The sequence below is a fragment of the Leiobunum rupestre genome, chromosome 8 (genome assembly GCF_980474605.1).
Source record: "Leiobunum rupestre chromosome 8, qqLeiRupe1.1.hap1, whole genome shotgun sequence".
NCBI lineage: Eukaryota > Metazoa > Arthropoda > Arachnida > Opiliones > Sclerosomatidae > Leiobunum > Leiobunum rupestre.
Genome location: NC_143391.1, coordinates 54,912,174 through 54,927,806, shown reverse-complemented (window position 1 = coordinate 54,927,806; position 15,633 = coordinate 54,912,174). Strand labels below are relative to the sequence as shown.

The following is a 15,633-nucleotide window of genomic DNA, read 5'->3' as shown; positions in this document are numbered from 1 at the left end:
CACTTTTTATTTATTCAATAACAAAATTGAGTAAAACCGTTCAATGTAATTGTTTTTCCTTACTTATTTATTTCAATGATTTCTTATTTTATCATAAAAATTTATCAAAGCTTTTCTACCTAATGATATGTGATGACTTTGAATAGAGGTAATTTAAACCATTCAATCATAAATATAAATGTTTGAGAAACCATGGCGTTAGAATTTAAAAGCCAAGAGACAGATAGAAATAAAAAATTGGGGCAATTTAATGATTAGGTTAAAAAATGCGTTAAGAGATAATGTCGGAAATTGTTAATTTTGTAAATTTCATTTATTGTAACTCTCGGCTTGAAAAGGGACCGCGGTCCGAAAGCTCGCCAATATGTTTATTTTGAATAGCCTGCTATGATCTAGTTTCCCACTCGGGGATATTTTTAGAGGAGTCACAAATTACATTGGGAAATCACTCCATTTAAAGTACTATTTGAGCGTTTTAGCCTTTAGAAGAATTTACATTTCTAAATAAATAATTTAATTAATAAATTACTTTATGAGTTCCTAGGAAAAGTTATTTAAAATGGAATATTTCAATTCGTGAGTTATTTTAAACGTTGATCGTGATTAAACACACATTGCTAGGAACACCACTGTCGGAAATATGTGAAACCTCAAACTGTGATTTTAACCGTAACACCTTAGGCTCGTGATGATTGATATTGAATTTGTATGATATATTATTGACCACGCGCATATCAAATGAACTCGAAATATATATATAATCTTTCTTCTTACTACGTACAATAGGTATAAGAAGTAGCATTCGTTTTAATAGTACTTGCAAAAGTAAACAAGAACTCTGAAGTCAAATTTATTCACTATCGAAACATTTTAGTTTTTACGTGAAATGTTTACAAAAATCAAAATTAGTTTGCCGTTATTATTTGGTATTTCAAATCAAACTTAATAATTTCTGAGAGTCCCACGATCAACTTGGTTTGGCGTGACTTGCAATGCGGGTCTTTTGAAGGCTTAATCTTGGGATTCACTTTTAACCAGTGTTTATGTGACCGGGTGCGCATGTTTCCCACACAAATTTGATAACAGATTTATCAAGAATTCCTTAAATAGTGCCAGAAACAGCTTAAGCCACATTGGAAGTGTTGCTATTCCACACAAAATACGTAAGGTTCTATTCCCTTTAATTTCATACGAATGAAAACCATAATCCTAATAGTATAAATATACGAAGTGGAATAAGCTCTCAGCCTCGTGGGTATCTGCTTAAACCTTCGCTAGTTTGTGTAGAACGCATGATGGACTTTATGGTGACCGATTCCAAACTATCGAGTAATGGCGTCGTACAAAAGAAACTACAAACTGGGCTACCAGATATTTTAAAAGGACTTTAGCGCGGCCAACTTAGATCAGCTTTTTTGCAGTAATTGGCTGTGATTGTAGAAATAATTCATCAAATGAAAATAATGGAAATAAAAATTAAGAAAATAATAATATAAAAAAATATAAAAATTAAGAACAGATAAAATTAATTGAATAATTAAGTAGTTTTGATTTAACACGTAATTTCATTAATTCACGTTAAATAAACTCGTAAATTTAAATAATAATATTCATAATAAAATTAATATTTTGTGGTTCATTAATCATTATCAGCTCAAATACAAATACAGGTGAAAAAAATTAAAATTAATTGCTGATAAACGCGCCTCTACATAGCATTGATGGACGAAATATTTCGGACGAATAGTGGAGATCCATGCGACGTCGATTGGGCAGAATATCGGATGTGGCGAAATTGGTACTACGAGGACTAAAATGGGTCGTCCGTTATTCGTCCCGTAGGACGAATTTTGGACGGGACCAAGCTGCCCAGGTAGCAAAGCAACGTTGCAATTTGGTTAAATTTTGGTTATCTGGTTGAAATATCGTTATGAGTTATTTTTTCAACGTTCTACTAACGTTGAATTATAGTTTATAAATTTAACTGTTTCGAACCAAATTTTACAATAAACTTCTTAACGTTAAAATAACGTTGTTTTTAATAAATTTCGTCTCAGTTTATTTTTATACGAAAATATAACGTTTCTTTTTGGTTTTGTTAAAAACTATTTTTTCATTAAGGATAAATAACCATATAAACGTTCTTATAGAGTCTAATTCAACGATTAAGTTTCAAATTTAACTTAATACTTTAGTATATCGTTGTTAAAAATACTACAGCAAAACCTCTAAAACTTATTTTTGGTCTTACAATTTGTCATTTACCATATTTTCACCCGAATTAAGTTGCCTATTCGTAATTTATCCATCTATAGAAAAAAAATTATTTCATCCCAAGCATAGCTCAAGTGATGTGTTATAATAATTAATTTTATTGTCGGGTATAGAAAGTGATTGAACACTTTTGTACCCCGAAACGGGATTCTAGATGCTACAATTGTAATGCGCGTAGGAGTGTGGTGGCAAGCCCTTCATGCCACGCGCACGTGGACTAACAACTCCCTATACATGCGACCAATCGAAGTCGGCTGTGGCTCTGCCCAGGTAGAGATTATGTAAAGTGAAAGTAAAAGCAGTACCTACAAATTTGTATTATAGGCAGTGCTGCAGTGGTAAAAGTATCGCGCCATTAGGCATGCCATTAGCACGGTCGGTTTTAAACAATCAATAGATAGTGCTGTAATTTGAATGAATATGGTAATTATAAGTATTAAATATATTATCAAGTTAATGATAAGCTTATAAAACATTAATAGATATTTACTAAATGTCATTTGACATGATCGCTTGGTATTTAATAATTGATTATCATGACCCAGCAGTTAAGCCTTTGTATCACTTTCCAAAGTCTCATTTGCATTAACAAACTTTTTTTTTAAAACTATGATTTTATGAATTTATTCAAGCTATAAATCGGTTCACATTGTGTGCAATAAATTAACTTAGGTTCAATTTGTTTCCAATAAGTTTAAAATTTAGAAATGATACTTTTTATTTGAATGTTGAGTATTGAAATTGAGAAAAACTACATTTTTCTAAATCTTAAAAATGAATTATTATTACCAGGGCTATATTTACTGCTAATCTTGAAAAATATAGGCCATCACAAATTCATATTATTAATTAAAAAGTTTAGCAATAGACAGTTGTGACAAAAAATTCAAATATTTAGCTCTGATTACATGATTCTTGGTATGCGATACAGCGGGTGAGCAAAATACCAGTGTATTTAATGTGAAAATTTTAAATTCTGGGAGAAAATATAATTCCATTCCCAAATTGATGTCTCTACATTAGTTCACAATGTTTGCATTAAGTGATTTTAGGAAAAAAAATTAGAAATAATGCTTTTTAATTCAACGTTGAGAGTTGAAATTTTTAAAAATTCTACATTTTTCTTAACCTTAAAATATGGGATTATTTTCATTAGAGCTATATTTACTGCTTATCTTTAATTCATATTATTAATTTAAAAGTTTAGCAGTTGAGAGTTGTGATAAAAAATTCAAATCTTTAGCTCTGATTACATGATTCTTAGTATGCAATACAGCGGGTTAGCAAAATACCGCATTCTGTATTTAAAGTAAAAATTTCAAAGTCTGGGGGAAAATATAATTCCATTCTCAAATTGATGTCTCTACATTAGTTCACCATGTTTGCATTCAGTTATTTTAGGTAAAAAAATTAGAAATAATGCTTTTTAATTCAATGTTGAGAGTTGAAATTTGGAAACATTTTACATTTTTCTTAACCCTAAAATATGGGATTATTTTCATTAGGGCTATATTTACTGCTAATCTTAAATACTATAGGCCATCACAAATTCACAATGAAAAAGTTTTGTAATAGTCAGCTGTGATAAATAAAAATCAATCTTCATCTACAGTTTCTGTTTATATTGATAGACAAATTTATATTGCTTAGTTAGTACTAAATAATTTTGAGGAATGTCATTATTGTTATATTTAGAATTTTGTTTTCTGTTGTCATTGAGTTAAGGTGATTTGTGTACCTTCAATAATGAAATAGATTTTGTAGTACCATATGTTTATGCTTTTCAAAATAGGGATTAATTTGAAAAAGACTTAAATATTTAGGAAGTAACGACAAGTAAGAATAAACTTTTTTAAGATGTTTGACCAAACTGATGGAGATTTTAGATTAAGTATTGCAATAAATAGCGTGTATATTTTCCGCCAAAAGCAATTTGTGATATTTTAGAAACAAGTGAGATATTATGTTCCCTGTATACATCGAAATTAGTATTTAAAATTCGTTAATTAAATGTTTAGTTTCAAATATTCTCGATTATTGGAAATACGATTCAAGTATTTTTAAATAACGTATATTCAAGTTTTAAGTAGATCCAATTTTTTATTGTCCAAAAAAGTGATTTGTGTTGATCTAATTAACTGATATGTTTTAGTAGTTCATATTGTATTGTAACCCAAAATTTTTATAAAAAGGACAGTTCTTTCTTTTCTTAACTTAAATTTTTTCCAGTGTCTGTTTATATTTTTATGGCTATCAATAAATTTTTATGTGAGAGATACATTAAATAAAAATTGAGCTATTTCGGAGATCACGCCTGCTTTAATTAGTATGTAAAAGGCATAAATTCTAATATAAGAACGACGTTATTTTAACGTCTAAAATACGTTGATTTACAGTTGGTTTCAATTAGAGCACTAACGTTAGAAAAACGTTTTATGGTAGTTTATTGAACGTTTAATAAACGGTTTTTTGTATAACGTTTTATTTACGTTGCACAAGTAACGTTTCTATTAGAAAAATTCTAACGTTAACTAAACGTATTTCTAACGGTTTTTTTATAGTATAAATCACCGGACATGATCTACGTTATTATAACGTTTGATTTCCTACTATTTATCAACGGTTTTAAAACGGTTTTTTAACCACATTTTGCTACCTGGGTGGGCTCTATGGACCATGCTGGGACGTCCCAGGGACGGTTTGTGTTTGCTGGGAGCTTCATTTTAAAATCATTCTCTCAACGTACTGCAGTAAAATAAAAAGATGCCTCGTTATACCTGTGAACAGCGGTCCAGGATGGTCGAATCATACTACGGAGATGGTCAACGAAATGCACGTGAAGTGAGTCGATTATTTAAAATGTTGTATCCTGACAGTCATCCTAATCACCACACTGTTCTCCGTGCTACCCGCGACTTTGAAAACTAAGGCAACGTCAATGACAGATTCCGCGGATTTGGCCATGACAACATCAACTGGAAGACACAGTCATCGCCTACTTTGTCGCCTTCCCTCGAGCAAGCATAAGAATGGCCTACTCTGATTTTGACTTGTCAAAGTACTACGTTTGGAGTGTCCTTGGCCGTCATAACTATCACCCATTCCGTACCACGCTTCACCAAGCACTTTACGATGGTGATCTGCGACTTCGGCTGGATTTCTGTTACTCGTTTAGTTATTTGGCCGACGGAAACGAAGATTTCCACCGTTTGGTTCTTGTGTCCAACGAGAGCTCCTTTGGGAGAGACGGCCCGTTTAACAGCCAAATAATCCGCACTGGGGATTGCCTCACCACAATCAGGTACAATTCCGTTTAAACGTCTGGGCTGGTCTTCTGGGAGATCGCGTTATTGGGACATTTTTTCTTCCGCCTCGACTCAATGGGCAGAAAAACCTGGACTTTCTACAAAATAAAGTCTCAGACGAGTAAGAAGATGTGCCATAAGTAGACGTCCCACGCTTTTGTTACCAGCATGACGGTGCACCTGCCCACCCAGAAAGAAACGTCGTGCAGTACCTTAACAACGAGTTCCCTGGGTGATGGATAGGCAAGAACGGCCCAGTAACTTGGCCTCCGAAGTCGCCAGATTTCGCACCGCCGGACTTTTTCCTGTGGGGATTCGTCCAAGAGGAAATATATAAAACGCCTGTCACTAACGAAGAAGATCTACGGCAGAGAATCATCGCAGCGTTCCAACTCGTAACTCCCGAGATGGTCCGTGCTTCGTTTCAAAATATGCTTCATCACGCACGGATTTGTATTACAGCGGATGGTGGAATTATTGAACCTCATTTAAAATAAGACGCGTGAATTCTGTAAATTGTATTTTCTCTAAAAAAATTATTTAAAATGATTTGGCTTAAAAACAGTCCTTTTTTATCTTTACAAACATACGATCATTTCAAATAGGCATTTCAATAAAGTACCCTGGCCACCTTGTTTTAATGTAGCTACTACGTCACACGAGTCACGTGTCTCCGTAAAGTTATAAATAACTTGCAGGCGCTTTCGTTCTAGACCATTTTCCGCTCGCGAATTTGCTTTTTCTCCGCACTTTTTTCTTAGGAAGAGAGATATCTTTTGTTTAGTTGGTTTTACTAGTCTGCTATTTCATATTTGGTAAGTGTATTCATTTTATAAACTTCATAAATCTTTGTTAAAAAAACTACTTTTAAAGAAACTGAAAACATCTTATAAGCCTGAAAGCCATTTAAGCCTCGGTTTCATTTTCTAGATGATCTTAATATAAAGGTTATTAAACATGGTTGGTCGGCATTGCTGTGTGCCAGGATGCAAGACTACTAGTTTAAGAAACCCAGGAGCCACATTTAGTCCATTTCCGAAAGATGAAATACAACGCAATGAATGGATTCGTATCATCACATCAAATACAACTGAAATTTCTATCTATTCTCAAAGACGACCATGGTCTACACCAACACCAAGAAAACCTTTAGGACAAAAATATCAAACTGTTTGTGGCTTCCACTTTAGGCAGGATGGCAAAAAAACATTTTTTGATAGGTTTCCTGCATATTTTGGAGACCCAATGGATGGCGCAACTCTGCACATAGCTCACGAAGTAGAGATTTCTTCCAACTCTACCAATGAAGAACTATTCCCTCTGTCAGAAGAAACATATATTACAGTTGAAGCTAAAAATGGTGAGTTAATAATTAGTACAGGTATATTTTTATGGTGTGTATTTAAAAAACTTTCTCTATTACAGATCACAATTATTGCCTTGAAAATGAAGATAGCAAAACGTTGGCGAATATTATCAGAACTCATAGGAATGAAATTTTATTCCTTCGTGAACAACTAGAGGTCATTTGGAAAACACAAAACTTGAATAGGGAGCTACAAAGAGAAAATCAAAAGCTGAAACAGGACGTGTTAAAAGCGCAAGACTCGGTTACTGAATTAAACAACTTGAAATTGAAAATTGCAACACTAACTAAAGAACTTGATTTTGTTAAGTTTGAAAATTTACGCAACAAAAGTAAAGTACAAGTTTTAGAGAAACAACTAAAAGAAGTTGATAGGTTTTCTTTAAAAAAAGTCTCCGGATCACCTACTATGATAAAGTTTTACACTGGATGTGAAAACATTGACAATTTTAATGATTTATACCAGTATATTGAACCTGATTTAAATAATTTAAAATTATATAATGGAGCGAAAGGCTACAAAAGAAAATGGAGTAGAACTTCTAGTAGTAGTTTCGGACGTCCTATGCGGCTATCATTTAAGGATCAGCTGTTTATGGTACTGTGCCGCTTAAAAGTAGGCCTGTTAGAAGAAGATTTAGCTTACAGATTCCAAGTCTCGGTACAAAGTATTTGCAATTTATGTTTCACGTGGTTTGATTTGCTAGAGAAACGATTGACATGTCTTACAATATGGCCCTCTCGTGCTATTGTTGACAAATACATGCCGGAGGAGTTCCGAACCAAATTTCCAAATACTAGGATTGTGATCGACGCTTCAGAATTATTTATTCAAAAGCCAAATGATTTTAAAACGCAAAGCGACACGTGGTCATCTTATAAGACACACAATACGGCAAAAGGGCTCATTGGCATAACGCCAAATGGGTTGATTAGTTTTGTTTCAGACCTAGTTCCGGGAAGAATGTCAGATAGGGAACTTACGGAGAAGTGTGGTATATTGGACTTGTTAGAACCATCTGATGGGATTTTAGCAGACCGTGGCTTCCTAATTGAAGAGTTAATAAAAGAAAGAGGCCTCACTCTCAACATGCCACCATTTTTAGGAAATAAAGCTCAGCTGTCATATGAAGACGAAAGGAGGACTCGAGAAATAGCTAGTGTTCGTATACATGTTGAAAGAGTAATTAGATCTCTTAAAACTTACCATCTATTGAGTAACATATTTCCAAACTCGATGCACACTCAGTTAAATAAAGTATGGAAAATATGTGCCTACTTAGTTAACTTTTGTAACGAACCTTTACTAGATGTAAAGAAAAACTGAAAATTATAACAAATATTTTTTATTAAAAACGAGAGTAAATGAGATCATTTTGATACATTTTTGTACTGACTTTTGTTTTAAATTTTTTAAAATTTCATGTATTTTTTAAATCTCACTATCTTTTAGTAAATAAGGCAGACCATGGCCATCATAGAAAGACAATAGTTTAGGAACCATTTCCATATAAAAAAAACCTTTATCAAAGTTTATCCTATCACAGTATGGATTAGGGTCCCCGCAATCCACCAAAAGATCACACCATGTAATGCCAGTTATCCCAAGTTGGCCTTGGATTTGGTAGAAGAAATGGTGCTTCCGATCCAAATGTATTTCCCCATTCTCATCTTTTTTAAGGAATTTGCTGGTTGGTTCTTTCGTCCGAACAGCTTCCTCGATATTGATCCCCTTTTCTTTACATTTGGCTAATGTTTTAATTTCCAATAGGCCGAAACCAACGTTCTCTTCAAACACCAATCGATCCGGAGAGGCACCCAACATTGGAAGAGACGGATTAATACATAGTCCAACTGAAAACGTAGTTACATTTGGACGGATAACTTTGTACTTCGAGGTTGCGAGATTCTCATTTCTTAAACCTTCGGCGACATATTTATTTTTTGATAGATCTGGTCCTTTAAAAATGGAGTTTACAAAAGTCTCATTAACTTCTTTACGCCTTTTACATATTTTGCCAAAGTTTGATGCGGTCAGCCTTGCATTCCTTTCTGTTTTCCACAATGAACAATTTGATTGTTGTCTCGTTGCCTCTTCAAGGTTAATGGCTGCTGTTAAACAAAGTTTAACATTGTCCGGCATCTTCGACAAAACCCTCGTTAAAAGTGGAATTAGATTTTCATCCAAATCTAGCAATCCAATAGGTAAAGGAATCTGAGTGACTAAATTTGTAACGGGTGTATTTAGACCCACAGTTGTAGTTGAAATGTCCTTCTCTTGACTAGATAAGTTTTTAAATGATGGGGCATAGTTATTTTCTTCTTGTATTTCACAAAGCATCAACCTCCGTTTACCAGCTTTCAATATTTCAACGGTGTTTTTAATTCGGCTCTCCATTGCCTTCAAATCGTTTGGGGTTCCATATTCGTCTAAAGAGTTGTAATTCCGTTGTTTTTGTTGCCTTAAGGAAGCATTTGTACTATTTTTATCAGGCGCATGTTTAATAAATTCTAAATCTGAAAAACTCGTCTTGTGCAAGTTGCCTTTAGCAGTGGGAGCACTCCATCCTCTCACTTTCTCCGTGCACGCCTGGTCATCGGGTATATAACTTTTCCCTTCACGCTTGCAATCTAGTATGTACCATAGTACAGCCGCAACGTGCTTACATGCACCACCCTCACCAGCTTTGCAACCACACCAGGCATTCTTGACCAATCCCGTTGAATTATTTAGTTTGATTGCAACATTGTATTTACTATGAAGAGTAAACGATCCTTCTACTTTGCATTTGATAAAAACAACTTGATTTGATCCACTACTTAATAAAACCTCAGACACCTTCGATGCCTTAAACATGCGGTATCCCACAGTGAAATGTTTTTTAGCACCAAAGTTCAGATGATGTTTCGTTATTGCACTTTCTTTGAAATTATTTGGTATCACATTTAACTGTTTAGTCCAGTTTCCTTTTGGCAGTAAAATCTTCTTGTTCGTAGCTAATTTTGGCTTCATAATAGGAACCTTAATGAAAATAATTTGGTTAGGTTTGTTTTACATATAGAAAATAGAAATACATACTTTGTTAAAACTGACACAATGTGTTGTTCATACTTTTTTAGCGTTAGTTACTATTTATAATTAATACATTTCGCACGTTTAAAATAGTGGTACATTTAAAAATTACGAACTAGGTCTATTTTTGCTTACATTCAACTGGGACCATCGAGCAGAAGAATTTTCTTACCCGGTACATTGAGTGACGTCAAAATATCACGTGAACCGTGACGTAGTAGCTACATTTGAACAAGTCGCGCAGGCATAGCGATCTTTATTGAAAGGCCTATTAGTTTGGTTTCTCTTTCCATTTCATGAGACGTAAACCTTTTTAGGTAGCACCAACTTGTTTTTTTTTCATGACGTATTATTTCCATGAAAAATTTTCCGTTTTTGACCAAACAAATATCATTAATTGTTTTCGAGTACGCTCTACAACCTGTTGTTTGAAAAATTTCATCTACCACGTATCGTTCAAAAAATAAAAATTTCAAAACGGTTAAAAATTTCACGATTTTTTTGAAAATTCCCAAAGAAAAGGGTCCTCCCCGAGAGAGTTTATCCTGATAATTTCACATTTCTAGCAACTATAGTTTTTGAGAAAAACGCCTGGGCCGATCAAATTAAGACACCCTGTATTGTTCTAATAAGACAAAAATTAAGCAGAGGTTTGGAAAAGCCCAATCAAGATTATATGTAAACAATTATAAAAAATCCTTTCTTAACTGATAATTAATTTTTCTTTATTATAAAGGATACACAATTTAGAAATAAAATGGGATATTTTTCAATACCTATAAAAAGCAAAATGTTTCACGTACAAGTTTACCTTAATCATTATTGAAGGAATATTCTTCAATAATTATAATTTTAAATGAAGATACTCAGGAACCAAGCAGGTTTTAGCTTCTTGTTTTTTTTATCCTTGATATGTTATAGCCCATAACGGTCAAAAGTGCCTACTGAAAAATCGAACATTTAGTGCCGAGTTTCTCATTTTTATTTCATAAATTATACTTTTAGGAAAGGGTCCTGGATTAACCTCTTCACCGCAGTTTATAATTATTATTCTCCGAAATTAAAAAGCAAAACACAAAGACAGAATACTTTTTATATTAAAGGGTTGTCAGCGTATAATGCAACGACTGGTAATTTGACTACACTGAACTTTGACTTTTCAGATTCCATATTTTCTGCAATTTGATCAGGAAAAAAAAACACATTTTCCAAAACGTCTTTTGACGCACCATTTGTTTATTCAGATGGCTTTCAATATCTTTTACGCCAAATTAATACAAGGTCAGATATTTCAAGCGTAGTTGTTTAAAACCGAATGTTTTCAAACAATCAATTTATCCATGTTGCCATAACTGTCGCAAAAGTTTATTATGGACTCATTGATTTATCTGACCAAGCCAGAGAAAAATCGAGTAGTTTAATTTTTTAATTTTATATAAATTGTATACGAAAATTTCTATTTTTGATCAGCTTTGAGGTTAAGGCTTTCGATATCATTCACGACTGGAATTTGTATAGAAATATGGCAGCTGCAAAAGTAAGTAACGTAATAATCTTTTAAATAAAAAATATAATTATAAAAAATTGAAAATGGCTTATCGCGAAAGCTTGTTTCAAATGCACCGTGTTGGTAATTTTTTAGGTTGTGATAAAAATGTGGTGAAAGTACTTAATAAATAAAGAATAAAAATAATATTTAAGTTACCCTTTACATTAGTTTCATCACTGACTTTTAAATAAACTTTCATAAAATAGGCTGCTGCTACTTTTAAAATTTACTATCTCGAAATAAACTAGGTAATTGTTCTATAAGTTTTAATTTAAGGTTTTTTATTTTATTCAAATATAAAAGAAAAGTTATTTTAAATAGGAACTGGACTTTTACATGTCCGTTTATTTTATGGGCCACACGGAAGTAAATTGCAGTATCATGACATCGACTTCACCTTTTATTCAACAGTCAACGGCGATACTCTCAGGACAACCTAGGAGTTATCGGTCAAACCTTTGGGCTATATTCACTTTGCTCCCTTATCAAGTAATATTAAAGGCTTTATTTCGTATTCATTTAAAGAGGCTCTATTTAATTATTTTAGAATTGCAAACCCTTTAAGTTAAAGGCCTTTAAAAATAAATGAAAAAATTGGATGATTTTAGTATTCTGATGAAATTTAACGGTCTTCTTCTCGTTAATATCAACACAGTCATGATCTCGTTGTATAAATCCTTAATATTTAAAAATTAAGGTAAGCGGAAAGTTTCAATAATTCATTATACCATACACTTTTCTTTCACTTTCTTGTCTATGGAGAAATTATAAATAGTTGAAATTTTAAATAAAAAGTAAAAACGACAGAAGGATTAAAGTGCATTAAACGTTTCCTTAAAATAATTTGAACAAAAATACAAATAAAAGTTATTATCTTTCGTCACAAGATAGAGATTTATTATATCAAAAGTCAAACTTAAGGCCAGAGATTCCAATTGACTTTTGATATAAAAATCTTAACGTTGGAATTCAACGGAAGCCCGAGCGGAAAAGATGTCAGCTGAATATAGCGACCGCCATGCAATAATTGGTGTAGAATTTAACTATAAGTTGCAATGGACTGCTCACATATAGGGCACTCTGAATGTATAAGAGCGCTTTATTAATATTATCGTAAACCCAAACCATTTGAACTAGAGCTTGAAAATCCGAAGCTCCTCGCGATTTCACTACGCGCTCCTAGATTTGTAAAATAAAGAGACAGTGACTGAAATGAATATTTTAAACGAGAAGGCAATGTTACAATATAGAAAACCTAATTCTCATATTTTAATGAAAAATAAACAGTACCATTCCTAGGCATTGTAACCTGTTTACAGGCATTAAAAGTAGTGCTCGGAATTGTTTATTCATTATCCACAAAATTTCCGATTTATTTAACAAAAGTTGGTTATAAGAATATAATTTTAACTTATTTAATTATGTTTTGTACGCAACCAAGCATTTATTTGAATTAAAATTGTATTTATTTAAATAATTGTTCGTTTTGTTTAAATAATAGGTTTATCCATATTCGATTATTTAAACATTTTACAATTATTATTCAAATATTGATTATTTAAATAAATATTATTTAAATATCGCCGAACTTATTTTATCCATGGATTAAAGTTAATCGAATGCCGACCTCTAATTAAAAGTCGCTCGATGACCTGGTCCTATAGTGGTGCCTTGGGTATTGGCTAAGCTGATTATTAAGATATTATTTCGTAGCTTTCGAGACCATTAAAAAATCCCCAATTTCATAAATTGATGTTTGAATTTATCAAATGTTTTTCTGAAACATTTATTTATCTTTGTGTCGTCGCGTGTGTTCAGTAACCACTACTGAACACCATTTTTTAAATCACCACAAATGAACGTAGAGAAACGGAAGTTTGCAATCTTCGTCCAACTCAAAAGCCAATTTGATGTCTTTATCTTCAACATTGGCTTTGTCCATAATAGCATCAATATATTTCCTTAATTGTTTATAGAAAAAAACGTCCTCAACTAATCTTCTTCAAATATATTTTCCTTTTCTTATAAACAACGTGATACTTTCACATACAATGGTATATGCATTCTGCTGAATTAGTGAATGGCATACCCATTAATTATAACTTCTTTATCAACTCCGTAATACTAATCGGCTACGAGTACAAAATTGTGTTCCGTGTTTGTTATATCAAAAGCCGTCGTACGCGAAATTATATTTATATTACAAATCGGATTTTAGTAAAACAAATTGTCTTATTCAAAATTGGGGAAATTTTTATTTGCCCTGATAACGATACAACTAAAATAGAAAATCAGCTAATATAATAATAATCAGATGACGGTTTAATTGATAAAATGCTTAAAGCTCAAGTAGTTAGAAATAAAAAGATTTAAAACTATGATATCATTGCCATATATAAAGTATGAAGCGGATTTAATTAAAATAAACAATTGAAAAGGTTGGTTGAGAAATGGCTTTAGCTTGAAAGTTTCCGAAAGCCTCCGACCTTTTTGAACTAAAATTATAACGTTACAATTTAATCCATCATGCCTATTTCATCTCTTTTATATAATGTTAAATAAATGAAAGTGCAATTGAACAAAAAATTAATTTATAATAATCAATAATAATTACCTAGACTAATACCCAAGGCACCACCTTAGGCCTAAGTCGTCGAGCGACTTTTAAAACCATTAATTCAGGTGGCCGAGTAACAATGCGTAGGCGGGTGGTGGCTAGCCCTTCTTGCCACGCGAGCCAACAGCTCCCTGCACCAAATTTATTCAACTTTCCTTCCGATTAGTCTAGACTTTGCCTAACAAGGTCACTAAGACCAATGGGCAATACATTCTGCTACCACCCTCGTGTCCATGGAAAATCTTAACAGATGGAGGTCGTCTATGTAAAAGACCAAACAAAAAATCTAAACCCGACCAACTTTCGTTACACGCCAAGCGAAGGGTTGAAAATTAATTAATTATTTTAATCCTCTTTAATTATTTAGATTATTTTTCTGGAAATATTCACCATTTTGATTGCGGCAGCAATTTGTTCTTTTGATGATTTAATAGCACAAGAAATATTGCTTATAAGGAATTTAGATTTTCTAAAGAAACGTTTTGTGCACCATCTGTTGGACTGGGTTTATTTGCCATTTTTCCAATGTAAGCTCATTTACCTAAAATTTACATATGCACCTAATGCTTTTAATTTTTTTAACCATTTTGAAATATACAGGGTGTTTTTTTGCTTGAAAAAGTGTTTTTTTTCCAAAATCTATGGTTTCTAGAAAATTGGAATTTGTACTGTACATGGTACGTGCCGGGGGACACATTCTACCAAAATTGCATCTAAATCAAAAAATATTTTTACGTTTTTTGAAAATTTAAATTTTTAACGCTAGGTGCTATAAGAAAATTGTCAATGAGAAAATTGTAGAGCGTCACCGAAAACGTACAAATAGCGTTGCACGAAAAAAATATAGACGTCTTTTTAACTGACAAAATACGACTTGAAAAAGTGACAAGTTGGGCAAGCTAAAATCTTTTTTTTTACTCCATTGGGAGAGTATTGCAACTTAATGAAAGTCAGAAATTTGTTAATCTGGTGTTTAATGTGAGGTCAGTAAAAACCTTAAATTTATTAAGTATTTAAATAACTGTAATACAAACTATGTAACATTATTCAATCTTAACAATCATGCCTCAATATTCCAGAGCTGATCGTACGGAACTAGTGGCCATTTACTACGTGAAAGGTGGAAGAAATCGACGACGAGTGAGTGAGATCCTTGAGCAACGACATCCAGATAGAAGACCACCCATAACTACTGTAAGGCGATCTGTAAATGACTTTCACCAGTATGGTAACGTACAACCCCGATTTCGTGGGCTTGCTCAGCGAGATTTGGACTTTGAAAACACCGTTTTAGCAAATTTTACCCACGTAGTAGTTGTGCCGCGGCGAGTAAGCATTTGGGTTGCTGTAAAACTCGCATTTCGTAAATTTTACATAGGCATAAGTACCATCCTTACAGAGCAACGCTTCACCACGGTTTACGAGATGGAGACGCTCAGCAACGGCTGG

The 15,633-nt window shown here is 32.9% G+C and overlaps 1 protein-coding gene across 1 annotated transcript; it reads left to right on the top strand.

The window, feature by feature from the left end:
* Window positions 1-6,536: 6,536 nt before the first annotated feature.
* On the top strand, window positions 6,537-8,272 carry LOC149933737 (uncharacterized). The gene is made up of 2 exons (XM_090157398.1): window positions 6,537-6,939; window positions 7,005-8,272. The coding sequence occupies exons 1-2, from the start codon at window positions 6,537-6,539 to the stop codon at window positions 8,270-8,272; spliced, it is 1,671 nt and encodes a 556-aa protein (XP_090013524.1).
* Window positions 8,273-15,633: the final 7,361 nt, after the last annotated feature.

What these genes read in the sequence shown, in the direction of transcription:
- LOC149933737 (XM_090157398.1), top strand. Translation starts at nt 6,537, where the DNA reads ATGGTTGGTCGGCATTGCTGTGTGCCAGGATGCAAGACTACTAGTTTA. An exon ending in TACAGTTGAAGCTAAAAATG is followed by an intron (nt 6,940 to 7,004) that starts GTGAGTTAATAA and finishes TCTCTATTACAG; the next exon opens with ATCACAATTATTGCCTTGAA.